Source organism: Panthera pardus, unplaced genomic scaffold (genome assembly GCF_024362965.1).
Source record: "Panthera pardus isolate Hobbes unplaced genomic scaffold, ASM2436296v1 HiC_scaffold_17, whole genome shotgun sequence".
NCBI lineage: Eukaryota > Metazoa > Chordata > Mammalia > Carnivora > Felidae > Panthera > Panthera pardus.
This window is the reverse complement of record NW_026526732.1, coordinates 2,706,515-2,734,163: the sequence shown is the minus strand read 5'-3', so window position 1 is coordinate 2,734,163 and position 27,649 is coordinate 2,706,515. Positions and strand designations below refer to the sequence as shown.

At 51.1% G+C, this 27,649-nt stretch overlaps 1 protein-coding gene across 5 annotated transcripts in view; it reads right to left on the bottom strand.

Annotated features, from left to right (window-relative positions):
• Positions 1-27,649, bottom strand: part of RPS6KA2 (ribosomal protein S6 kinase A2) — a 347,458-nt gene that overhangs the window by 223,720 nt on the left and 96,089 nt on the right. Inside the window, exon 1 of one of the 5 annotated variants that reach the window (XM_019412765.2) lies at positions 794-979. The exons of the other annotated variants lie outside the window; for them this stretch is intronic. Coding sequence (XP_019268310.2) covers positions 794-964 — 171 coding nt within the window. The 5' untranslated portion in view covers positions 965-979. Of the gene's footprint in view, positions 1-793; positions 980-27,649 lie in introns of those variants that run through there. 5 annotated transcript variants of the gene reach the window in all.

The following is a 27,649-nucleotide window of genomic DNA, read 5'->3' as shown; positions in this document are numbered from 1 at the left end:
CCTCACCCTCACCTGCTGGCACCTGCTGGCTCAGGGGAGGAGGGCTGGGAGGACAAAGTGGTCTAAAATAAGCAGAGGGGCGCCCGGGGTGGCTCAGTCGGTTGAGCGTCCAACTTCAGCTCAGGTCATGATCTCACAGTTCAGGAGTTCGAGCCCCGCGTCGGGCTCTGTGCTGACAGCTCGGAGCCTGGAGCCTGCTTCGAATTCTGTGTCTCCCTCTCTCTCTGCCCCTCCCCTGCTTATACACGCACGTGCGCTCGCTCTCTCTCAAAAATAAACAAACATTAAAAAATAAAAAATAAAAAAATCGGCAGAGACCTAAAAGGACTGAACGCTGCTCAGCCTCCTACCTTGTGCCTCCAGCTCTAGATAACCTAAACTCGCCCCTTGCGGAAAAGAAAACCGCTGCCCCCAGAGACCAGAGCTCGAGCAGGGGCCCAAGAGCGAGCGAGGTTCTGCAGTCTCAATGGCGAGATCAAATAACGTCTGCCAGAGAGCAGCCGCTGGGCAACAGGACCCCCTCGCGAGTTCAACATATAAACAAAAACAGCAGCCAAGCGGGACGAGTTTGCACCTAAACGAAGAAAAATAAATGACAAAAGTGAAAGTTAAAAAAAAAAAAAAATCACACTCCGGGTCTCATATTAAGTATCAGGAAGCGAGGGAGAAAGGTTAGCAATGTCATGGGTGACTTTGAAATACAATTACCTAAGGGACTGGCCAGTGTGGCTCCCAGACGGGACAACACGGCGTGCTCCGAAGCAGTTTGTAAAGAAGCAGCGAAGGTACTTACTAACAGCGCCCCGTAGAATTTCGAGAAAGCTTGCCGGAAGCGAGAAAGCATCCTGCCTCGGTGAGAAATGGGTTTAGGGCCGGGAGTCGCCCGCTCCTCCTCCTGGAGCGTGGACAGTCTCAGTGCCCCACGTGCCAGAGAGGCACACCTCCCAGTGGGGTTTGTCAACATCCGGGCTGGTTCTCCCCGGGCGGCAGCAACACGCCGTTCCCGTGCAGCGAGGCCAAATCAGAACCACTTTTAGGGACTGACCTAATCCAGCACCCCGGGCTCATTTACTTAATATAGGGACCGCCGTCTCCAACGGGTGGCGAGCGGGCAAGGTTGGCCACCTGTTCTGCTGCGGGTCTGCCGGGCCTGAGCGAAGCCCAGATCAGACGCGCCACTAGCTGGAAGCCAAGGGCGGTGGGGGCAGCTGGACCACACGGCCGACCGCCCCCGGCCAAACGCACACGCTCTGCTCCGTCTTCGTGCCCGGGAGCCGGCAGCACGGGCCGCTAAGAACGCGACTCCGTCGTCGTCAGTCTTGCTTCCGTGCGTTTTTTTTCCCGGAGTCTCTCTTTCTGTCATTTTGAGCAGCTCTGACCTCCTCGAACCGTGGGTAGGGCCTCTGTGAAAGAAACCTAAAACCGGGAGAACGTAAGCCATGTACCAGCGCCACGCGGCTTAAGTGCAAAGCCACAAAGATTCACTGTTCCTGTGTCCGACCGCTGTCCTCCGGGTTCCTAAACCGGAACCTCCCTCCAGATCTGTGGCCACGGATGTCTAAGGCGGACCCCGATGGTTCATGAAATGGCCCCCGCCGTTCTGAAGTGGAGCTTAAAAAGAAACGTCTCTGCCCTTAATATCCACCCCAACGGCTCCTTGACGGGCTGTGGCTGGCAGATTCAACGTGCCGTTTCGCCTTCCCTGAGAACACAGCATGCCCACCAGCTCGAAACTCCCACCACGCCCGCTAGGCTCCTCGTCTGTGCGTCCCCAAACAGCAGCTAAATTGGCCTTAGCAAAGTCGGGCAGAAGGCCCACAAAAATAAAAGGCATAAAAAATAAGGTCCACTGACCGTACTGCCGCTGAGACACGTCTCGGCCAAAAGTGACTCAGCTGGTTTGCGCAGCCGAGGGGTCGGGACCCTCAGCCTGCCTCCCGTGACTGACTAGCACCACTCAGGCCCCCGCAAGGAACTCTCCCCTCGCTCAATGCGGCTTCTCACCACCATGTGGAAGGACAAAACTAAGAAGCGTCTCTATCAGGCATCAGCGGACGTCGCCGTTCATGGGGAATCTGTGTGGCATTTTGGACGAGCAGACAAGAGAGTATCTTTATGCCCGTGAATCCCCCGCAATTCACAGGGGTGGCCCGTCCAAACGCTCCTCACGCCCACACGCGTGGGGACTGGGGGACCTGAGGAGTTTCACCTGGCAAGTCAGACCTACGCAGAAACCACCTGCTTAGCTCCACGTCGAGGCGAGCACCGGGGGCAGGAGGCCGGGCGATTCTTCCCCGGGGAATTTGCACAGAATCTTCCCCGTTTGGAGCCACCTGTCACTCACGGCCCGGCCAATGCAGTGACGTCACTGTCACAGCATCTGCTGCCTCGCTAACTGGCTCAGTTGTGGAGAGATTTCTAGTAACGTTCCAGAGCTGAAGGCGGAGCTCCCCGACCAACGAGAAAATGTCTCCAGCTGCCAAGTGTGGCCTCACAGGGCTTCGCCGCCCCCAGCTGGGGTGAGGGCACAGGCCACCGGGGTCACAGCTGCACGATCCAGGAGGGCGGGGGTTGCTTCGGCCCTGCTGTGGGAACCACTTCCTGCCGCGTGGTGTTAGCGACCATCCACACTGCTAGCGCCGGACGGTGTCCGGCTGACCTGTGTCCCCGACCTCCAGAATCCTGTAGCAGCACCTGTCGATGGGGCACCCGGTGTGCGGCAGATGGCGCGGTCCCCAGGGCCACACCGGCTCCTTCTCCCGGCTCCCCGCTGCCGGCTCCTCTGACGGCAACAGCCAGGCACACCTTCCGCCCGTGACTCAGCTATTGGGGGTCTTTCCCTTTCGTTCCCACGTTGACTCAGCCTCTTCTCCGTCGTGTCCTTGCTTCTGTCATCCTCTGCACCTGCCACGTGTGTCCCAATTGCCGCAGAGGGGAGCCCCCGACTCTCCATCTCGTAACCCCGTCTCAACCCGTTCTCCACAGCGTGACCAGACCAACGCTGACATCCAAGCCTTATAATCCTTGAGGACCCCGTTGTCCTCAGAACAAAGCCCAAGGCCCCGTAAAATGGTTCCCGAGCCCCCTGCCCTGTTGTGGCCCCAGTGCACCCCTCCTTGCCTGCCCACCCCTGCTCCTCACCTCCTCCCTTCCCCCCAAGCAGGGTTTCTCCAGGGTGTATGTTGTGCCTTCGGTCTGGCCAACTCCCTCCCGGCTTCCTGTTCCCAGACAAAAGTCCGGGGGGCGAGTCCCCCAGCCCTGTCCACTTCTGTGGTGCCCTGGGTCACCCAGTATGGCCACAGCTGTCTTGGCAGGTGTGGCCTGCTGGCTTGTAGGCCCCGGAGGGCAGGGGAGTGCCTTACCCACTCCGCACACAATAGCACCCCTACTCGGGAAGGAGGGGCCGCTGCTCTGGCCCCCCCACATACAACAGGTCATTAAATAAAGTGTGTACACGGGCACAGCCCACAGCCCTGCAGGGCCACTGTCCTGATCAGCCACGTTCTGGATCCAAGAAATGCTGTTCTAAACTCTTACCCACATCTTCAAGACCCAAGAAGGTGAAGGCAGCGGGGGTGAGTTCCCCGGGGGACGCAGACGCTGCTCCAGGAGGGGCCGGCACCCGGCTCTCAGCGTGGAGCCACCAGACCCTTGCACATCACTGTCCCCTTCCCAGTACCGCCAAGTGCACATTTTCTCGTTTCTCTCACGCTGCAGTTCATGATCTGAGAGGTGCTCACCGCGGGGCTGGCCAAAACGGTGCACGGCAGCGGAGTGAAATTCGTCACATGAAACAACTCACGTTACTCGTGAATCTGTACGGACATATACGTGCGTCGGGCCACACATACACATTCCAGATTAATGGGAATTGTTTAACGTTACAACAACGGTCCTGAAACGAATGCTTCCGTTTCTCTAGCGAGAAGATACAGCGAGCTAATTCACACTCAACAAGCCAAATGGCTCAGAAAATGGTAGCCTTGAGGGAAGCTTCCCACCAGCGACCGGAGCACCTGTGGCTGCCAGAAGAGAATGCTCTGGATGCTGGTCCATCACTGAACGCGTTGACCGTTCCTCCCAGCGGGGTGCCAGCCCCCGACGCGATCGGCATGTTACGCGTCATTCTCCTTGCGCATCCGTGTGTTCGAGAGAGATGCGGTAATCGCTCAGGCTGTGAAATAAACCCTGGAAAGCAGCGGTGAGTGAGAGGCACGCCAGCCTCGTGGCGCTAACATTCCGCTACAGGAACATGGCTAAGCAAATGACTACAAGTTACGTACGCAAACGCAGTTGTTAGGACTCTGCATAGCGGGTCATCTGGAGAACGGGGAGCGGGAAGACAGGGGCGCCCCAGCGAGTGTCAGCAAAGCCAAAACCCAACAGGCGAGTTAGCGGTCGTCTACGCTGAGAAAAGTGAAAAGAGGCGTCTACACAAAGACCGAGTATCAAACAAAACACAAACACAGCAGACCCCGCGTGAGCAGACCCAGAGCCTGCGGTGGGTCTGCTCCTTCAGAAGGCACTGGAAGGCCACGTGGTGGGAACCAGCGGGGACCGTGGCCGGCTGCATCTTGTTCTGTCCTAAGTGCAATGGGACCGCGAGAGGGTTTTAGCTAGAAGGGGTTTCTCTGCGTGGTAACCGCCTCTGACCAGGGAAGAGCTGGACGAGGTGCGGGCGGGTCTCCGGGAACCAGCCGGGAACGTCGCTCGGACCGCGGCTGCGTGAAGGGCAGAGTCATCTGAGATCCCACGGGTGGGGGGAAACCCGGATGGGTGACTGACTGGCTGCAGGATGAACAAAACTGGGGGGGGGGGGGGTCAGAGATGATCGTCAGAGACCCGCCAACGTAGGCGGAGAACGTCGTTCATATCCAGATGACAGCTCCTTTTTAACTCCACGCCAGGCTTCCCTTCCAAGCTTCAGGCTAACGTGCCCGCTGCCCACCCTCTGCTTGAAATGTTATTGCCACTTGCACAGAAACTCAACTAACAAGTCCACGGCTGAACACATCGTTTGTTCCCCCCGAACCACCCATTAAAACGAACAGCTCCTTCTCTATGTTTCCTCATTATATAGCAAGTGGTCCTACCATTTGCTAATCATCTGTGATGGTTAATTTTCTGTGTCAGCTTGACTGGGCCCCTGGGTGCCCAAGTATTTGGTCAAAGATTATCCTGGGGGTGTCAGGAGGATGTTTTTGCATGAGATTAACATTTGAACAGATAGAGAGTAAAGCGCATTACCCCCCTTAATGTGGGTGGGCCTCGTCCAATCGAGTCCCGAATAGAATAAAAGGGCTGACCCTCCCTGAAGGAAGGGGTCTAACACCTACCTGATGCTTTCAAGCTTTCAAGCATCTGTCTTTTTCCTGCCTTTGGACTTGAACTAAAACATGGCTCTTCCTGAGTCTGGGGCCTGCTGGCTCTCGGACCGAAACTTACACCATTGTCTCTCCTGGGTCTCCCGTTTGCTGACTGTTGATATAGGGACATGTCAGCCTCCACAATCGAGTGAGCCCATTCCCGGTAATACCTCCCTCTCTCTGTCTAGATAGACAGACAGACAGACGGATACAGATATCCAGATAGAGATATCTACAGATAAATACATACGTATATCCTATTGGTTGTTTCTCCGGAGCAGCCTGACCGATACATCAGCCAAAGAGGGGATGATATTGCCCAGGAAGGAGATAAAGTTAAAAACCGAACACACAAAAAACCCTAGAAAACGAAGATAAGTTCGAGGGTGGTACCACAACGGTATCCGCAAACTCTGGAGTGCACAAAGAAACAGGAATGAGCAGGATCGCTTCAAAGTCAGGTAGGTTGGAACGGGGGCAGGGCAGCCGCTGGGTGCACGGCCAGCCAGCAAGAGCCTCCGTCTCCCAGATTCCCATCCTGCTGAGTGCGGCCATGTGGCCGAGCTCCGGTCACCGGTACGTGTGGGGGGTTGATGGGACTCCCCAGCACCCCATTTAAGACGGACTCAACGTGCTAGGCTCCCCTTTCTGTCTTCCGAAGGGTGGACACCCAACCTGAGAACGATCCCATCTGAGCTCCATGGACAGGGACTTCACCCTCAAAGACAGCAGAGTGACAATATGGGCGGTCCCCAGATGACGCCGTGCAGGAGAGCCCCCCGCTTCCCCACCAGCCTGGACCAGCCGCGTCGGTCCCACCCCCCGGCAGATCCAATCCTCCCTGACGTTAGTCACGATGTTCTGGAGCCTCTTTGTTGTGTCCTAGCAGAATCAGACCCTGACACATCCACAGATTAAGCAGCAGAGCCACTGGCAGCGGCCCTGGGACTGGGCTGGAGGGGACGCCTGTCTGCGTGGTCACTGCTGTAGCCGAGCACCAAAGAGTGTCTGCACCGGGGGGTGCGGGCGGAGTGAACGCACAGCGGGCAGAAGGTGCAGAAGTGGGGTGAGAGTGGGTAATTACAACGATTTACGGTGACGAGGAGAAAACACTAAATCTAAGGGGCGAGCATGTGTAAATCTGGAGTGAATGTGTGTGCACGGGCGTGTGTGTGTGTGTGTGTGTGTGTGTGTGTGTGTGTGCATGCACGCGTGCAGAAGAGACTGGGACATAAACAAAAATGGAAAGACTGAAATAAGAGTATTAACCCACCTTGTGAATCTCCCGATTACCTTTAGAGGAGGAAAGATACTTTCTTAAACGGGGTTGGGTGTGTATAAGCAGGACCTGTAGGGTCAGAGCAGGAATCTGAGGCTGTTTCTGAGCGATTTGCTCTTTCTTTCCTTATTTCGTCTTCCTCCCTTTCTCCCCTCCTCCCTCCTTCTTTCCTCCTTCCTCCCTCTTTCCTTCCCTCCCTCCTCCCTTTTTCCCTTTTCCCTCCCATCCTTCCTCCTCCCTCCTTCCTCCTCTGTCCTCCCTTCCTCCCTCCTTTCCTTCCTCTCTTTCTCTCTTTTCCTCGTAAGAAGCAAGGGCGACTGGAGAGAACGCTGGCCAGAGTGCGGGTCAGGTTGAAGTGCGGGGAGAAAAGCGGGAAGTCGTCCCCGAAGAGAGAGCACGGTGAGCACAGGCCCACGCTAGGAACAAGGGGAAGTTCTCAAAGGCTGGGCTGGCGAGGCTGGGTCCACGCATCCTTATGGTAACAACGTACCCTGTAGTCGTCAGAGTTCAGACACACGGAGAACAGGAAATGACTGGCTCCTTCCAGGTTGTGTTTTTCCCCCGTGACCAGATTAAAAGGCTACAGGGCAAGATATTTCAGAGTCTGCAGCAAAGTTATGATAGGACCTTTGCTGGCCAGAAGGAGGTGACCACAGGAGGGGTGGGTGGGCCAGGCGGCGGGCCCATCGATGGGCGGGAGATTCTACTGAGAGGACGCACGTCTACAGCGTGGCTTCCATTACAGCCGGCGAGAAGGACAGAAACGGAGCGAGACAATGTGCAGGATCACTTGTCGACTGCGGTGACGGAGTTCCCGGGATGACAGAGTTTAAAGTAGCGGCATATTTGGAGAAGACGGAGAAAGTCACAGGAGAGGGGGAGGCGAAGGAAGTAAGAGGTGACGGCATCGGACGAGGTTTTCATACGGATGTCGAGGACACGGGCATGGAGGCTGGGTGGGCTCCAGAATCAGCAAAGAATCGCCATGGTGACGCCACGTGGAGTGGACAGCCACACAAGTACAGGGACGAGTGGTGAAGCCAACCGGGTGGGATGCAGAGAAGCATGAGGTGTCCCAGTTGATGGGAGGGCTGAGCCCGGGAGCCACCCGCCCCAAACACGTAGCACCCAGGCACAAGATGCAACGGGGGAACCAGTCGCCTCCACTGGGGAGGATCCCAAGGCAGAGGATTCTGGGAGAAGAGTCTGAGGACATGGGGAAGGTGGATGGGAGCACGGGGCGTCGAGGGCAGCGTTTGGGAGGGTGTCTGCAGTCACAGGCATGAATGTGTGCGAGGGAACGAGTGACTGCGAGGTCGTGCTTTGAGTGGCGGCGGTACAGAAAGGGGGCGGCGTGGGGCGCACGGGCTGGTCATCTTGCCGGAGAAGGACCTGTCCCGGACCTCTCCCTGGACTGACAAATAATCTGACATCCTTCATTCACCTCCATCCTTCATTCTCGCAGAGTTACCTGACAGACCCTCTCCTGCATTTTCCGGAATGTTCTGTTGATGTGAATGAGGTCACTCTGAGATGGCTGGTTCTTCATTAACTGCTGTTTCTCCTATAGACCTGTCTCACCCGTCATTTTAACCATGTGTCCTGGCCTCGTGCTGATGACGACCATCGAGTTCTCTGCTCTGGGATGGGAAGGTACCGCACTCTGGCCTCTCAGAACCAGGAACTCACATACGGTCTGATATCCTCTGTCACAAAGACACAGATTGAAATACACATCCAATTGATAAGGACCCTTGTCCAGGCCAGGACACTGGAACCCACATCGGGCAACCAAAGAGGTTTAATGTTTAACGGAACTACTTTCCCTCTACTCTTATCACACTCTGTACCCACAAAATAACGAAGGTCGAGGCCAAGGAACATCCTTTCTGAGTTCGGCCCTGCCCTTTCCTTGCTCTGTGACCTTGAGAAGCTCGTGGGGACACTGGGCACCATAATTTCTCCATCTTCCAGATAGAAACAAGTGCCCTACGCTGCCTGCCTTGCGGGTTGCTGGGAATGCCGAGTGACTCAGGACATGTGGCACAATATCACGTTCACGGTGACATTTTATTGGTCCGCATGCATCCTAAAAGACCTTTCACCCAAGTCAGAGCTTATGCCTTGCGATGCTGTAGTTAGAATTTGTGTTTACTCACCGGATGTGTCTTCGGTCTCCCTTTCATACCTGTCCTTTCCCAAACTGTCCCTGGGGAGCTACGTGTGGGATCGCACTGGAGTTTTCTTTTTTTTTTTTTCTTTTTTTTTTTAACATTTATTTTATTTTTGAGACAGAGAGAGACAGAGCATGAATGGGGGAGGGTCAGAGAGAGGGAGACACAGAATCTGAAACAGGCTCCAGGCTCCGGGCTGTCAGCACAGAGCCCGACGCGGGGCTCGAACTCACGGACCGCGAGATCATGACCTGAGCCGAAGTCGGCCACTCAACCGACTGAGCCACCCAGGCGCCCCATACACTGGAGTTTTCAAAAATGATTTCTCCATTTTCCTCTTCACGAGGACCATGTGACGAGCACCACGTAAGGTGGGTGCTGAGGATGCTTCTGTTCCGGGGAGTTATCTCCCTCAGGCTTTGTCATCCTATCTGCTTTGTAAGCCCTGCCTCCCAGAAGCCTGGGGACGTGGCTAAGCGCCTGGCTCTTCTTCCCGGACAGGACTGCCTCGTCCAGCTCTCATTCAGACTCTCCCTCCAACAAACCTTCTTCCACTGTGTCCGTAGACTGCCGTCTCCGGCTGGTGATTGCCCTGCCGCCACAGGCCTTCGTTGGGCTGGGGGGCACCCCGCATCACTGGGTCTGACTTTCCAATACGTGTCTCTCCGGGTGGATGAAACTCCCCGTCATTTTCTAAGCTGGACTCACCTCGCCAAGCGAAACAGGTAAAATCATGTTATCACCTACATCACGATGTGACGCGTCCTGCTCACGGAACTGCTCGTAGCCGATGGATGCCAATGGCGACATATATCAATCAAAACACCCTTTCCCAATCATGCGATCGTGGGAACCGGACTTATTCCAAATACGGCATCTTTTTTGCATTATACCCCAGGTCATGGGGGGGGGGGGGGCAATTTCCTCTGCAGGAGGGGTCACAGCTCTATGGGACTGACAATGCACCTTGTACACGGGGTTCAATTCACACGAGCTGAGACCACTTTTTAAACCCAAAGAACACACATATTCACTCCATTAGGAAGCCCAAAACATGCTTTCACTAAGTTGCCAACATCAAACACAGACACAGCCTCGAAGAGGAGTTAGCTCGTAATCTAGGCCACAGCGGGCCCTCAGTGTGTTGCCTAAGAACGCGCGGCCTCCGGGAGGGCCTCGCTTCCTCCCCACCCGAGCCACTAAACATGCATCTTCTTTTCTCCTCCAGTCTCCCTCTTGGTTGCTCCAAATTTCTTCAGGGGAGAATGAAAAAGAAAAGCAGCGCCACCTAGCCTGTGAGGTCAAAGGACAGGGCTTAGTTTAGAAGCACACAAAGCTCTAGTTAACTTTGATGACAGTCCAGAGAGCCTGGCAGCTTCCAATTTCTTTTCTGCAATTCAATTAAGCTAATGTGTACATTTCTGCTTTAAGGTGTTCATTTTTTTCTACACAAGAGAAAAAATAAAAGGAGCCTGGGAAAAATTCCGAGAGCACAAAATCTAACAGACAAATGGAATCATTCAGCATGATTTCCTCAGGTAACGTTTGTTTTATGAATTCACTTTCCAGTTGTTTCTAGTTGTCTTAAGAAGAACTTAAATTGATTCTGGGTACTGTTTCCATTTCTTGGAAGGGACCGGCTCACATTTCTCACAGACCGCTGGGCTGGAGCTTGATTTTTCATAAGAGATGAGGGTAACATCTGGAGAACTGCTTAGCATAATGCACTCTAACTCCATCCACGTTGTTGCAAAAGTGGTAAGATTTCATTCTTTTTGATCGCCGAGTAATATTCCATTATATATGTGTACCACATCTTCTTTATCCATTCGTCAGTCGATGGACATTTGGGCTCTTTCCATAATTTGACTAGTGTTGATGGTGCTGCTATAAACATTGGGGAGGATGTGCCCCTTTAAATCAGTATTTTTGTATCCTGTGGGTAAATACTTAGTAGTACAATTGCTGGGTGATAGGATACTTCTTTTTTTAAAACGTTTTGAGGAACCTCCATATTGTTTTCCAGAGTGGCTGCACCAGTTTGCATTCCCACCAACAGTGCAAAAGACTTTCTCTTTCTCCACATCCTCGCCAACATCTGTTGTTTCCAGAGTTGTTCATTTTAGCCATTCTGACAGGTGAGAGGTGGTATCTCATTGTGGTTTCGATCTGTATTTCCCTGATGATGAGTGATGCTGAGCATCTTTTCATGTGTCTGTTAGCCATCTGGATGTCTCCTTTGGAAAACAGTCTATTCATATCCTCTGCCCATTTCTTCACTGGATTATTTGCTTTTGGGGGTGTTGAGTTTGATGAGTTCTTCATAGATTTTGGATACTAACCCTTTATCCCATATGTCATTTGCAAATATCTTCTCTCATTCCGTTGATTGTAAATATTTATACCCCCAACTTGAAAGCACCCAAATATATAAATCAACTAATCACAAGTGTAAAGAAATTCATGGATAATAATACCTAATAGTAGGGGACTTTAATATCCCCACTTATAGCAATGGACAGATCATCTGAGCAAAAAATCAACAAAGAAACAATGGCCTGAATGACACGCTGGACTGGATGGGCTTAACAGATATATTCAGAACATTTCATCCTAGAGCAGCAGAATATACATTCTTCTTGAGTACACATGGAATATTCTCCAGAATAGATCACACGCTGGGTACAAATCAGCCTTCACCAAGTACAAAAAGATGGAGATGCATATTTTCAGACCACAATGCTACGCGACTTGAAATCAACCGCAAGAAAAAATTTGGAAAGACCATGGATACTTGGGAGATTAAAGAACATCCTACTAAAGAATGAATGGGCTAACCAAGAAATTGAAGAGGGAATAAAAAAGTGCATGGAAGCCAATGAAAATGAAAACACAATAGTCCAGAACCTTTGGGATGTAGCAAAGGTGGTCATAAGAGGGAAGTATATAGCAATCCAGGCCTTATTAAAGAAGGAAGAAAGGTCTTAAATACACAACCTAACCTTATACCTAAAGGAGCTAGAAAAAGAATAGCGAATCAAGCCCCATACCAGCATTAGAAGGCAAATAATAAAGATTAGAGCAAAAATCAATGATACCAACATCAAAAAAAAACTGTAGAACAGATCAACGACACTAGGCGCTGGTTCTTTGAAAGAATTAACAAAATTGATAAGCCCCTAGCCAGATTTATTAAAAAGAAAAAAGAAAGGACCCAAATAAATAAAATCATGAATGAAAGAGGAGAGATCACAACCAACAGCACAGAAATACGATTATAAGAGAATACTATGAGCAATCATATAGATGTCAACAAACTGGGCAGTCTGGAAGAAATAGACAAATTCCTAGAAATTCACACCCTACCAAATCTGAAACAGGAACAGAAACTTTGAACAGACCATAACCGGTAAACAAATTGAATGAGTAATCAAAAATCTCCCCACAAATGAAAGTCCAGGGCTGGATGGCTTCGCAGGAGAATTCTACCGAACATTTAGAGAAGAGTTAATATCCGTGTGAGGATTTTTAATAAGGATTATTTTTTCAGTTAGTGCTCTGGTTACAAATTTTCTAAGGTTTTGCATATTCTATTGCAACCCAGTATTTCCCTAAGCCCTTGCTATTTTCAGTGGATGATTCTGCACACCGCAAGGTTTCTCAGGAACACAGGTACCGCTTTATAAATAACGCACCTGTATTGCCAATCCCTTAGTGGACACTTCAAAGGCAGGATATCTCATCGCATTCAGCGGCTCACTTTTATTCCAGTCGTGGTGTTGACGTATGGAGTTACAACTCACATACTTAAATTAGCTTCTTAATATTTTGCGTTTACTACAACTTTGAGAAGTCTACCGTTATTCATGTATCCAGATATTTAAGTACGATTGCTATAAATTGTGATGTAACATTTAGGCCTTATGAACAAACCTCTTTGCCTAGATGTGAGCCTCAATTTTCTCTGACACATAAGGACATCTTTAAGCGGAACATTCTGGGGGCATCTGGGGGCCTCAGTCGGTTACGCGTCTGACTCCTGGTTTCAATGATCTCTTTTATTAGGATGTGGTAAAATGGTCAGATGCTAAAAAACAGGATAATAATAATTTTGGTGTAAACAGAGTCTCCCTTCCTGGAGACTCCACATCTTCCCTGCTCTCGATGGTGGCGAAAGGCAGGAGAGCAGAGAAGGTGCCCAGTGACACCGCGCGGACGAACGTGGCCTGCTCTTGCAGGAAGCACCTGTGACCGGGCAGCGTGCGCTGGTGACACGGGCAGGCATCACTGCTAATTAAATCAGTGACAGTTGTTAATTGACTCTGAGGGTTCCCCACCACGGCTTACTTTCCCAGGCGACCGAAATCTTCTCATTTTCAACTTGAGTCACGGTTTCAGAACAGGTGATTTCCGAACCGGAGTCTCCTCCGCCCATTTCCATGGGCAACAAGAAACGGCAAATTGCGCCATCAAATTAAAGGCTCTTAAGCTCTGTGGATGGGGTTGAGTTAGTCACGCAGACAAGTGGGAGAAATGAGAAACACGGGTAATGTGCTGCTCGGTGTGTCAATATTCAAAGAAGGAAAACGAGCAGGATCACGGGCTGCGAGCCAGGAGCCAGGATGACGGTCACCCCTCATTCTGCCAGCTAACACCGCTTGAGATGTCACTTATCCTGACTAGGGCTCGGTGACGTGACCTCTTAAAATTGGGCAGTGAGCCCTGCTGCTGACCTCGCTGCGTGCTGCTGAAGAAGTGACAGACGGTGCCCGCAGGGTGCTCTGGACACGAACGTAACAAATCACTGCTTTTCTTAATGGAGGAACCAGAGCCATGGTCCCGGAAGCCGGGCATCTTGACGATGGGGCATGTACTGACATAATTCCACGACAGAAGAGAGGAAACTAAGACTGGTTTGTGCATTACTTTAATCTCAGCTCTCATTCCACTTCTGATCATTGTTATTCCTCCCAGCGCCTCTGTCCCGGGAGAGTCAGAGTCTCCAACGACATTTGGGAGGAACTTGACGTACAGGTAGGTCGAGAGGATTAGGAAATGTCAAATAACAAAAAGACGATGACGAGAAGGAAAGGAGTGAACTTAGATCCTGGCGCATTCTGTAGCCAGCTGTGTTCAATCTTTCCCCGACACCGTCTGGACTTAACAGGTCCATCGATGCACCCTCTATTCTCCAGGGTGGATTTAATTATCGTCAACAAGTATTTTTCAAATAAACACTTCACTTTCTGAGTCTGCCTCTGACTCATCACAGCTGAAAACGAATTAGGGGTTGCAAAGGTCCAAATCGTGAACAGAACAACTGTGATTTTCTAAACGGAAGGACATGTTTAAACATCGGCGAGACCTTCCATTTTCACACACGCCATATTCCATATTTAACCAGAATCTGCCATATAAAGTCATGTTCAAAATCCCAAGGGAGCACTAATCAAATCCGGACAGGGAAGTGTAATCGCATTCGTGTCTTGGGTCAGCACACAGTGTCTTTTTCTCCTTATCAATGCTCTTACGGCATCACCTGGGCACATCAACTAAAGAATGTACATCACGATTCTCTGAAGACCTGGAAGATTCCGGTTCTATTTTGCTTTGTATGTTATGCCTCATTTCGAATCTGAAGTACTCAAGGTAAAACTCTAGCTGTAAGCCCTGCAGATGCTGGGACTTTAAATCAGTAATATCTGATTTAATTGGATACTCGAACATTGCCCTGAACCCAGATTATTCCCCAGCACGGCTCATCGCACCAGATGCACTCCTCAGCGCACTTTTCTTAAGCAATAATGTGTGCGTGCACGCACCTCGTGTGGGTGGGTACAAACACTGTCTCTCTTTTTATTACGTCCTGGAAGTAGATGAATTACATACGCAGAAGGCGAAACACAGATTCTTTTCCCTATCCCTCTCACTAAGATCAAGCAAACACTCTGGACATTTCATGGAAAACAAACACAAGATTGTGAACCGTGGAGAGAAGAAGGCAGGTCAGCTAAAGACTTCAGGACCCGAGGAGTGACCTGGGGGTCAGTCCCCTGGGTTTTTCTTTTTGCCTTGCGTATCCCACCCCCGGAGCTGAAGAAACCAGCAACCGTAGATACCAATGGGCATGGTGCGGGGCGGAGGAGAAGGAGATGAACTCCCAACAAGAGCCGGTGCTCTCACGTGGAGGAGCCTGGAGTCCTCCCTCACTGGGCTACACTGAGGTGCCCAACACCCCCGTCTACTGCCCAGTGGGCAAGAGGCCTCCAACCACTGCTCAGTGGTGATAAGCCCACACCATCCCTTGGTGGCAGTGGAGGCCACGCAGGGAGCTGGAACACCCCCTTCTGCCCAGCAGTGACAGAACCCCCCCGGAGAATCAAGTGGAAAGACGTGGTCTCCCACCCCTCTCTTCAGGAATGAGGTGGCGGCCTCGCCTGCTCTGCTGGAGTGGTGCCAAAACACACCTGCTAAGCCTGAGTCTTGGAAAGGATCCGGGGGGGCACCCGGGTGGCTCAGTCTGTTGAGCGGCCGACTTCGGCTCAGGTCACGATCTCGCGGTCCGTGAGTTCGAGCCCCACGTCAGGCTCTGTACTGACGGCTCGGAGCCTGGAGCCTGTTTCCGATTCTGTGTCTCCCTCTCTCTCTGACCCTCCCCCGTTCATGCTCTGTCTCTCCCTGTCTCAAAAATAAATAAACGTTAAAAAAAAAAATTAAAAAAAAAAAAAAGAAAGAAAGGATCCGGGGTCTCACAGCAGAACAACCAAAAATGCAGATTTCAACCACACCAAAAAAAATCACTCATCACACCAAAAACCAGGAAGATCTCAATCCGAATGAAAAAAGACAACCAACAGACGTGAAAACAGGATGACAGAGAGGTTCAGATTATCTGACAGAGATCTCGAAGCAGCCATGAAAAAAAAATGCTTCAGCAAGCAACTGCAGACAGGTTGAAACAAATAAAAATAAATGAATAAACAAACCCCGAACTAAGAAACAGGAAATGCACGGAAGAATTAAGCAGAAATTTGGAATCTAAAAAATACACTAATATAGAAAGGTTGCAGTTTGGGAACAACAGCTGAATGGAGGGAACAGAGGAAGGAATTAGTGAAATGGAGGAAAAACAATAGAAAACTCTCCCTCCAAGTCTAGAACATTGTAAACCCAGAGCAAGCACAGAGAAGGACATAAATACAAATAAACACGTGGAAATGAATGAATGAATAAATATAAACAAAGAGCAGTAATCAGTGCAATTAAAAACAGGAAAACAACAAATAGTATCAATGAAACAAAGACCTGTGTTTTTAAAGATCAATAAAATTGACAAACCTCTAACAAGACTGACAAAGGAGGGAGGGAGGGAGGAAGCACAAATCAGCAGTATCAAGAATAGAACAGGAGGCATCACTACAGATCCTGCAGACATCAAAGGTTAATAAAGGAATCCAGCTCAGCACACAGAGATTTGCCAGCACAGATGAAATGTACCTTGAAGGGACACACTGCTGGCGTGGTCCGCCCACAGGTGGATGGACCTTCATAAGGGGCCCCCAGGCAGGCCTTTGAGGGAGGTTCAGGGTCGGCGGGGCAGGCAAGTCTGAATCCCAGGCACTTGGAGCATGGTTAGAAGTGAGGGGTGCAGAATGTGGAGGAGTTCATTCTCTCATGAGGGGCAAGGGACAGGGACTCCTCTTGTCTGGATCCAAATACTAAACTGATTAAAGAGGGGTTTTTTGGCTATTGACAAGGGGATAACACTCATAGATAGATACACAGGACTACTAGGTGTTTGGGGCCAAATTAACACCCATTGGGTAGGTTACACAAGGCTTTACAGCTGCCCTATTTAATTGACAAGTACCTCTGGGGTGCCTGTGCTGAGCCAGGGCGGGGCTAAGCTTACAGGCTGGCAGGGGAATGGACCACGGCAGCCTAGGGAGAGAGGTACCACTACAGTATTGTTATGAGCCCCACACGCCACAGCACAGTCACTGCTCTCCCCGCGTGGTCTCAATGCAGCCCCACAAGGTCCACAGATTTGCTGTGTCCCTAGAGGTCCAAAAAACGGACTGAAGCCAGAGCACTCCGCCTTCCCAGTTCGTCATTCTGGATGCTGCCATGTGTTGTATGGATAGACAAAGATTACCTGAATAGGTAAACATAAAGTTTATCCTGAGTTTTCTTCTTCTATTGGCAAGGAAGTGAGCTCAGTCGTGTGTCACCGAGGAGCATTCATTAGAACGTACTAGCACAGGGGCACCTGGGTGGCTCAGCCGACCGGGCATCTCACTTCGGCTCAGGTTATGATCTTGTGGTTCGTGAGTTCGAGCTCTGCACCGGGCTCTGTGCTGTCAGCAGAGCCCATTTGGGATCCCCTGGCCCCCTCTCTCTGCCTCTCCCCTGCTTGCGCTCTCTCAAAAATACACATTTAAAATGTGTATTTATTTTTGAGAGAGAGACAGAGTGCGAGTGGTGGAGGGGCAGAGAGAGAGGGAGACACAGAATCGGAAGCAGGCTCCAGGCTCTGAGCCATCAGCACAGAGCCCAACGCGGGGCTCAAACCCACAGACCACGAGACCATGACCTGAGCCGAAGTTGGATGCTCAACCGACTGAGCCCCCCCAGGCGCCCAGGTTTTTTATTTTTCTAATCCCACTTGATTAATAAAAAGAGAAGAGACACAAATATAGGGGAAGCTCAGGGGGATGAAGGAGTAGATTTTCGACCGACGGACTGCGGAGGAAAACCCAGGCAGCAGCTGCTGCTTTTTGCTGTTCTTTCAAACGAAATCTGGGTCACGGTCCTGGGCAGAAATGCAAAAGCTTCACTCAGGATATGGAGGGAGGAGGGAGGGAGGAGGGAGGAGGGAGGAGGGAGGACGGACACATGGCCTCATGGTGGCTGAAAGTACTCAAAGAACAAACGCAGTTATCACAAGTCCTAGAAGCAGAGCCCTTCCTGACCTCATGCAGCCTCTGCTGAGACTCACTGCACGAGCAAGAAAACACGCCCACCAAACCGGGTCCGTGAAATACTCAGCGCGAAAACAGAGGCAAAAGGAAGGGAGTCTTGCCTGTGATATCCTGTGGGTCAATTTTGAGCACGTTCTCTGCAGCAGGTGATGTCGTGGTGAGGTTTAAAACACAGAGGAAGCCGACCGGCTCACTGGGGTGCCTGCCACGGTCAGCCCGTCGTCGCCCACGTCAGCCCCATCGCTGCCACGACACCCAGCTCAAAGCCCCGCTGCTTCGTGCCTCAGTTTCCACCGTGGCTCGCCTGATCTCAAGAACTCCGCTGGGCTAGCCACTGACAACAGTGTGAGTTCCCTGGTCGGTCATCTGAGGCGACCCTACCTGTCCCGTCACCCGGCATAACCCCAGCCCCCAGCGTGCCACGTAGGTCGCCCTAACATTCCACACAGGGTGGGCCGTGGAAGGGCTCGTTCTCCAGCTTTGTCTGGGGGCTACTGGAGACAAAGGAGACAAAGGGGAAAGTTCACGGACAGAGGAGTGGGGAAGGGTGGGGGTGCCAGACACATAGAGCATGGTCTGCTTTCGTTCCAGAATGTTCCAAGAACACAAATCAGCACGCTGGAAATGACCCGGCTTCTCTCATAATTAACTTGTACCTGGGGCAGATACATTTGATATAGATTTTCAGAGTAATGATTGTTTTATTGATTTGCTTGTCATTTTCTTACAAAGACAGAAACGGCGCTGAGTCTACCCTCACTTCCCTTTCATTAGCTCCCTTAGTCACAAGCACAAGGGTAGGAGTGAAGTTCTCTCTGCTGCGGGCTGCCATTCAGACCGGCCGCCAGCAGCGGCCAGACGCTGGCCTGGGGAGAAGCGAGTGCCCGACAGTTTCTTGGGCAACATTGCTCGGCCACTTTAGGCTGCTTTTCAGCCTCCAAGAGGATACCTAAGCCAATTCATCGGGAAAAACGAAAAGCCTTTGAAAATAATTTTCCCGTTGAAAAAGATGAAGCATTCCATGTTTGTTTGAATAAAATAATCTTTTTTTTTTCTTAATGTTTTTATTTATTTTTGAGACAGAGAGAAACAGAGCATGAGCAGGGAAGGGGCAGAGAGAGAGGGAGACACAGAATCGGAAGCAGGCTCTGAACCGTCAGCACAGAGCCGGATGCAGGACTTGAGCTCACAAACTGTGAGATCATGACCTGGGCCGAAGTCAGACGCTCAACCGGCTGAGCCACCCAGGCGCCCCTGAATAAAATTAATAATCTTAAGGCCATATTGAAACCCCAACCAATGCATACTGACTTTTTTTTAAAGTTTATTTATTTTGAGAGAGACAGAGCGAGTGGGAGAGGGGCAGAGAGAGAGAGAGAGAGAGAGAGAGAGAGAGAGAATCCCAGGCAGGCTCCGTGCTGTCAGCACAGAACCTGACACGGGGCTCGAACCCACCAACCATGAGATCATGACATGAGCCGAAGTCGAGAGTCGGACGCTTAACTAACTAAGCCACCCAGGCACCCTGTGTTGACTTTTTAATCATACAATAAAATACAAACCATCTGAAAATACGAGAAGTTTGTGCACACATTCCCTTTAAAATTGTCAAAATAACTGGGCCCCAAAACATGGATGAATAAGGATGTGTTTCCAAGAAAGTAACCAGCAACTGTTTCAATGGAGAGGGATCTCAAGATCTCACTGACTGTTGCCAGAGACCTCACACCAAGCCACGCAAACCCAGCAAATGCTCCGAGGTCAATTACATCTCAATCACTGACCTTGAGTTCATGAAGAGCGAAATCCCAATATCTTTAAACACATTCACCAGGTCTTAACTAATTAATGAAATAGGGGAGGAGAAGGTTCGAAGGCTACATATCCGGCCGTTAGGTTTTTTTCTTACTCGCCTGTGTGCCTGCACACGTGCACACGTGTGCACACGAACAATCGAACACTTAAAAATTACTGAGAATTGCAGGAAGCAAGGACCTTGAGGACTGTTTACTAACCACACAGAAGAAATCCTCACTTTTGACCAGGGGTTGACTCCGGCAACACGGCCAAGAGGTTCCAGCTGCAATCAGCAAAATGTCCCTGTAGAGGGTCAGACAGTAAACACTTCAGGGGCCACACGGCCTCTGCCGTGCTCCCCTCTGTCGCTGCCGCGGGGCGACGCCCATAGACAGCAGGTGAGCGAATGAGTGTGGCTTTACTTACGGAAAGTGAAATTTGAATTTCATGTAATTTTCATGTGTCATGAAAATTTTCACACTTTTCCCCCACCCATTTCAAAACACGTGAAACTTAATGCCTAGCTCACGGACCACACTGGTCTGATGTCACCTGATGTCCCCGACATGGTACCAACGTCCCCTGAGGGTCAACAGAGGGCTACCGTTTCCATGGTGAAACCCAGAAGGAACCACAGCCAAAGTGTGAAGGCAATTCCAGAGAGACCAAGAGGAGGGAGGGGCTCCTTCCAGGAGAGAGAGGTGCCGGGGTGAGCGCAGGCCCTCCCGCGCTCCTCCCACCGCCCTGGCTGGTGCTCTGGGAGAGATGTTCCTCATCCCTTTGGGGTCAGTTCAGTTCTTTGTTTCTGCCCGATCCTTAGCTGCCACCTCCTAAAATGGCCCCGGGCACTCAGAGTCTTCTCCCTTTTTTCACTTCGCACACCCAGAAGGTATGCAACACCAGTAAGAACTCTAGATGAATCCATACCTGCTCCACTCTGCCATCGCTCATTTAATAGCGACACCTGCACTGCCCAGGTTGTCTGTAGTGATTTCTGTGTGTGTCCACTTCTATTTTGAATGATTTCCTGAACCCCACGATGGTTATTCTGGATCCAGTCGAGAGTTTGATTAGATATTATTAAATACATCAGAACACGAAGGATTCAGTGAATGTATCTCACATTCTGCTCACTTATCGTTAAAACACTCATCAATGGGGAGATATGCCATCATCATTTTTCAGATTGGAAACTACTACTTTCTGGTCAGGAATCACAAGGAGGCATGATTATTAACCTTGCACTCTTTCTGGGGCGCCTGAGTGTCTCAGTCGGTTGGGTGTCCGACTTCGGCTCAGGTCATGATCTCGCAGTTTGCGGGTTCGAGCCCCACGTCGGGCTCTGTGCTGACAGCTCCGAGCCCGGACCCTGCTTCGGATTCTGGGTCTCCCTCTCTCTCTGCCCCTTCCCCGCTTGTACTTTGTCTGTCTCTCTGTCTCTCTGTCTCTCTCTCTCTGCCTCTCAAAAATAAACATTAAAAAATGTTTCTTAAAATCATCCCCTCTTTCTAATAAATGTCACAGTAGATACGTAGGAAATCTTATAGGGAATGTTCATATTATAATCTGCAAATTCTATGTCCCAACATTCAACCACAATCTGCAGAGGGGAAATTATGTCGAATTTCACAGAAATGACAACCTTGGGATGTGTGGGAGAAAGAATCTAGATCTAAACATTCAGCTGGCTTAAATCCCCAGATGAGAAATCGAGAAATGCTCAAACTCCCAAATCTTAAGACCTCTTTCTTATCAGTATTGACTCTCAGTTCTGTAAGCACTTCTCATAGTAATAATTCAATGCATATCTTAAAATAATAAAACATTGTAAAATAGACATCCTTTCATGAAATAACTATTCACATTTTAAGTGGTAAGTACCCAAATGTTTGGTGAAGCCTATACAACATAACTACCGTTCGGTGAACACCTATTATGTGCTAAGAACGTGGGTACTTTATAAACTCTCTAGAGGGAAGCACAATATTAATTATGATATTCATCTTCCAAGCTCACTATAAAGAACAGGTTTCTGGGGCGCCTGGGTGGCTCAGTCGGTTAAGCGTCCGACTTCGGCTCAGGTCATGATCTCACAGTTTGTGGGTTCGAGCCCCATGTCGGGCTCTGTGCTGACAGCTCAGAGCCCGGAGCCTGCTTCGGATTCTGTGTCTCCCTCTCTGTCTGCTCCTCCCCTGCTCACACTCTGTCTCTCTCTCCCAGAAATAAATAAAGATTTAAAAAGATTTTTTTAAAAAAGAATAGGTTTCGAATAATTATAATCAAAAGATGAAATTGTTAACTAAATAAAAGGACTAATGCTTCTGTGTCAGTGGATGGTATTGAAAGTTGAATGCCACCCACGCACCTTTCCCCAGAGTGAGCCAGCTAACCCAGAAGGAAACCCAAAGCTGTCTGACCCAGAAACAGAGCCATCAACCACCGTGCAAAACCGCCTTGGAAACCAACCAACAAACAAACCGTAAGACAAAGAAAGCCATTATCGAAGGAAATTGAGTAAGACTTGAGCAAGAAACTAGCATCGAATGATTGGCCGAGATGGTTTGGACATCTTCCTAATTCAAAATGGGAACAAGACTTGGTAATAAAGCAATGTATTTTATTTATTCATCAAACATCTAGTCCTATCGTCTCACGATATTCGCGTGGCCCCGTTAGGTCATCATCCGCACCCTCGTTTCACCGGGAAGGCAGAGGAGGTGTGGGGAACTGAGCTCCTACAAAGCAACGAAGCCAAGCCCGCCCTGCCGTCGAACCGCACGCAACACCTCCCGCAAAGCGTCCTAGCGTCTGTGCAGTAAACTCCCATATCCGACCTAAGGTACTTGAGAAGATACTTTCTGAGAAGTTGCACGTCTGAGGTTACATGGTGACTTCTCTGTGTAACACAGGCTTCACAGAGAACGCAAGTGGCTTGCGTGTCCGCGACCCCCGAGCGCCCACGAGTGCGCCATTGCCATCTTCTGAGATGGGTAGTTGCTTGTGGATTTCATGAGGATCTCAACTCGGAATCTATAATTAAGACTGCCGTGACTGATGAAAGGGCTTCTGCTGAAGCAGTTATAGACCAGGGCAAGTTAAGTAACAAAAGGGCACACGCCGGAGACCTCGGCAGAGCCACTGGGGGATCCTCTCCTCGGGCACGGTTTCCAAAACGCTTACAGCCGCCCGCAAGACAGGAAGGCCACCAGAGAGGAAGAGCTGTGGTGCAGCAAACCCAGAAAAGAATCCGCTAGCCAGACCGAAGCACGGGAGTCCGTCTCTGGGCGTCCCCTCGCTTGCAGCACTCGCGAAACACACTCCATCTCCCCGTGATGGGACAGGCGTCAAAGGAGACTTGGTGGCTGGGAGGCCAAACCAACGCCATGGGTGGGGCCTGGTGGGGCCGGCAGAAGTCAGTCTGCTGCTGTGGACACAAATAGCCACTCGTCCAAGCCCGTTTCCGCACCCTCACGACGAGGAAGTTAGAGCCGAGGACCGCGGGGTCCTCCCGGCTCTGACATCTCACGGCTGCGACTCCGAGGCCAAGGCGGGGACTTGTTTGGGCAAGCTGGGGCTGGCAGTGGGCAGAACGATGGTCCGAGACACGCCTGCCTCATTGTTTTCTAGAAAAACACCAACGCCCTAAATGCCCATCTCTAAGGAAATGACTTAACACACCACGGCAATTTCCTGCTGCTGTTGAAAAGAATAATGGAGACTTACCTCCAAGACATGCCGTGGAGTGGAAAAGACAAACCACAGTTATTATTCTACGAACCCTCTCAAAATACTACCGTATATTTTACATAACCAAACACAAGTTTCTAACCATAAGAAGAAAACCACCGTGAAGACAGGTGCCCTTGGTGCCAGGACAGGTGACAGGTGCCAGGAATTGGGGTAGGATATATTTGAGAGTCTAAGACTCTTGGTATGTTTCACAAGGTTTTTCCATTCTAATAATGACGACAAGTCTAGGGCGTCTGGGGTGTCTGTTCCTTGACTGCAGCTGCCCTAAGGCCGTAGTGGCTCAGGTCATTTGGCGAGCCTGGTTGCACAGAATTGGCCTTTCCGGTGGGTCGGTCCACACCTGCTCCAGAGCAAGCAGACATGACATCCAGGAGAGGACGCACAGCCAGAGGCCACAGCCCAGCACGCGGGACCCCACCAGTCCAGCCGAGAGCCCCCAGAGACGGACAGACGGTCACGGTCAGTGGGGCCCGGACAGCCGGCGACGCCGTGAGGAGGGGCAATGCTGGACGGAGCACGGAGGGGTCTAGAAAACCCCATCTTTGTGTCTGATCAACACGACGCTACAGAGGAAGCCTCCGGATTGGGGTGAGGACGTCTGACTCCGAGCCCCCCACTCGGCCAGTACGCGGGCGTGGGCTGTAGGTTCTCTGAGCGGCAGCTTCCTCATCTGGAAAATACAGATAACAGTGACCGCTTCGCACCCCATGTGGCAGATTTGGAAATCAATGAGGTAACACACGGAAGGTCAGCTGCAGACCAGAAAGTTCTTCAACTGCACATCCGCAGCAGCAGGCTGGCCTTGAAAGTGTTTCAAAGCTACGACTCTCACTCCAGAGGAAAGGGAAGTCAAGAGGGGAAAGAAAAAGAGGTGGCAGGTACAACGCAGCACCCTCAGAAGACAGGCAGGGTTAAAAGGGAAAGAAGGGACGTCGGGCAGTTTATCGACGGATTCAGCCGAGGCCCCACAACACGTGAAGGCCCACACGTTATCGATCACGAAGGCGGTTCTGTGGCGTGCTTGAGACCAGACCCTCCAGCCAGGCTGCTCAGGCCCAAATCCTACATCCACCTTTCATGAGCTGTGTGACCCTGGGCAAGTGACTTAACCTCTCTGCTTTTTCTTTGCCTCTTCTGTAAAATACAACGATAGGATCGCTTCGTAGGTGGTTAGGAGGAGTTAATGCTTATAAAGTACGTAGCTCAGTGCCTGGCACACAGGAAGCACCGTGTAGTTATTTGTGAAGTCAAGACGACGTGACCTCGGCCCGTGTGCCCACCACCGCACGTTCACCACCCGAGCCATCAAGACTCCCTCGGACGTTTCCATGGCGTTCTGGAGTTAGTGCCTGGTGCCTCTTCCAGCTTCCTGTACTTACCACTCACTGCACGCGCTGGTGGGGACCTTTTGAGCATTTCGTTCATTCGTTCATTCAAATACTGCCAGGCCTTCTGGGGGCTGCAAAGGACAGAGTTAGAGCCTTCGTGTCCACGGTGCTGATCATTAAGGAAGGGGTTATTATTTCAGGGCCGTGTGCGACCCCTTTGGCAAATCTCTCCCCCGCTGGCAGAGAGCTGGGTTTTTTGCAGTTAGTCATTGCCCCCACGCTGGTGGCCCCTCTGTCTTTCTTCCGTCATCCAGTGGGGACGACCAAAGGCAGCGTCCCTGCGGGTCTCCTTCTGTGTGACGACAGCCCTCTGCAACTTCGTCCCCGTCTTGCATCTCTCCCTCACCAGGGGTGTCTCCAGAAGGTGTTTGTTTTTCTTTCAATTATTTAATTTGTATTTTAGAGAGAAAGAGAGAGCGCACGAGTGGGGGAGAGGGGCGGAGAGAGAGGAGAGAGAGAATCTCAAGCAGGCTTCACATGTAGCACAGCCCTTCGGCCAGTGTGCGACCTTGGGGTGTGCCCGATGTGGGGCTCGATCCCACAGCCCTGGGATGGTGACCTGAGCCAACACCAAGAGTCAGACACCTGACCGACTGAGCCACCCAGGTGCCCCAGGGTGTTTTTGTTTTTGTTTTTCAAGAAAACACTTCAAGAAGACCTAGTTTTTAAAATGGCTCCTTCTGGAAAGAACAATTTCAGTCTTCTGAGCAAAACTCACACATGAACACGTTAGCCCCTCTTCAGAACAGAACAGGGGGGCGTCGCTGCACTGGTGGATTGCAATCGACTGCGAATGAGCTCTTCATTCCCGGGCAGAAGCCCACGGAAAGGCCAGCCCCGCACACCCAGCTGCTCTGGAATGTTCTCCAATAAGAATTAGCAGAACTGGGAGTTTAATGGAAGCCCCTTCCTTGTTCTGCAAACTCGATCTGTCCACTAAGCTGTCTGCCTCAGAAACTGCCAACTCAGAGGAGAAAGGCGGGCACCAAAGTTGGGTCAGATCCAAGCCCTTCGCCCCCAAAACAGCCGTTTCCGGGACCCTGCCCTGCCCGCCAGGACACCACCATTGCCACGAAACACGTACGCACCCATTTCACACGCGTGGAGTTATTACACTGGTTGATTTTATTTTTAATATCATAAGAGTAACTACAACCTGTAGCAGGAAAGCAGAATATGGACAAAAATATAATCAAAATATAGTATGATCCTGGGGCACCTGGGTGGCTCAGTCGGTTAAGCATCGGACTTCAGCTCAGGTCATGATCTAACGGTTCATGGGTTCGAGCCCTATGTCGGGCTCCTGCTTCGGATTCTGTGTCTCCCTCTCTCTGCCCCTCCCCAGCTCGCACTCTGTATCCCTCTGTCTCTCAAAAATAAATAAACATTAAAATTAAAAAAAAAAAAAGAATATAGTATGATCCGAAAAAACAGGAAGCGTAAGCAGAATAAATCAGCAGGTGCTAGTTTTCTCAGGGCTTAGTTATCAAACCCTGGACTTTCTGGAAAAGCAACCTACGCTCTGGGACTTGGCCGAGCGGATGTCAGGAGGTCCAAACAGTTCACTCTAAGTTCCAGCTCTGTGCTCCAACCACCGGGCGACACTGTCTCCTCTCAACACCACATCAGAACACACGTGGAGGGTGGAGACCCCTCCTCCTGTCCCTCAGGGGAAGGACAGGCCCCAACACATTTCAAGTGCGAGGGTGTTGCGTGAGGCCGCACAGGCCTGCTACACGAGGAAGCAGCGGAGAAGGAGCGGGGGCAGCCGGGAGGCGCGGGGCTCAGGTGGCCGGACGCTTTCCCTGGTTTTCTTTCCCCCTTCCGGCCACAAGTTCAAACAGGGTAGGGTTCTAAAAACACTGTCCCCACATCGCAAGGAACCAGCAGACCACGGGGGTCACACCTTTGAGCTCAGCGTCACCTGTCAACCACCTGAGAGGGGCAGAACGCCCATTCGACGGCGAGTTCCTCACGTACCCTTTATCATCCTTTCTCTGGGGTTCTAGAAGAAAACTGCCACGACACCCTTCGGACAGGACTGCTGACGTCCGTCGTAGGTGGAAAGCTTTCTCGTTTCCTTTATCTCATCCTCCGAAACGGGTGATGCTCTGGTTCTCGGAGCAAAGCACAGGGCGTCCCTTCTGGAGACCTGGCCTTCTTCGGTCTGCTCAGAGTTTCCTTCTGTGCTTCCCCCCGTTTCGACAGGAGCGAGCCCCTTACCTTCAGTTCAGGAATTCCATCCCGCTCTACCGTCCCGGAATAATTCCAGCTACTCTCTTTTGAGCACCCTCCACCTCTGTGGGCCCACGTGACTCCTCACGGCTCTCCGTGACGCCAGCACGAACCATCCCTCTGCTTGGCTCCCCGGGGAACACCTCTAAGCTGACTGCAAGGTTTGGGGCCTGTATCTCCAGGGGGGTATGACACAAGTGCTCTGTAAAGGTGACCAGTATAAATTTTTTTTTAATGTTTATTTATTTTTGAAGGAGAAAGAGACAGAGTGTGAGTGGGGGAGGGGCAGACACAGAATCCGAAGCAGGTTCCCGGCTCCGAGCTGTCAGCACAGAGCCCGACGCGGGGCTCGAACTCACAGACCGCGAGATCATGACCTGAGCCGAAGTCGGACGCTTGACCGACCGAGCCACCCAGGTGCCCCAAAGGTGACCAGTATGAAGGGGACTGAGTAGGGTCCAGATAAAGTTGTAAGAAAAACCAGAGGTGCGTTAGGGCAGAGGTGAGTTAGGGCAGACGGACCTCGGCCAAGCCTCCCGGGTTGAGGCTGATTCTACGGCCCGGGAGCTGTGAGCCTGGCTCAAAGCGGGATCTGCACATTGTTCTGAAAAACTAAAGCACTAAGTCTTGAGGCCCAAATGAGGCGCCCCGTGGGCACATACGTGCATTTCTCATGCAT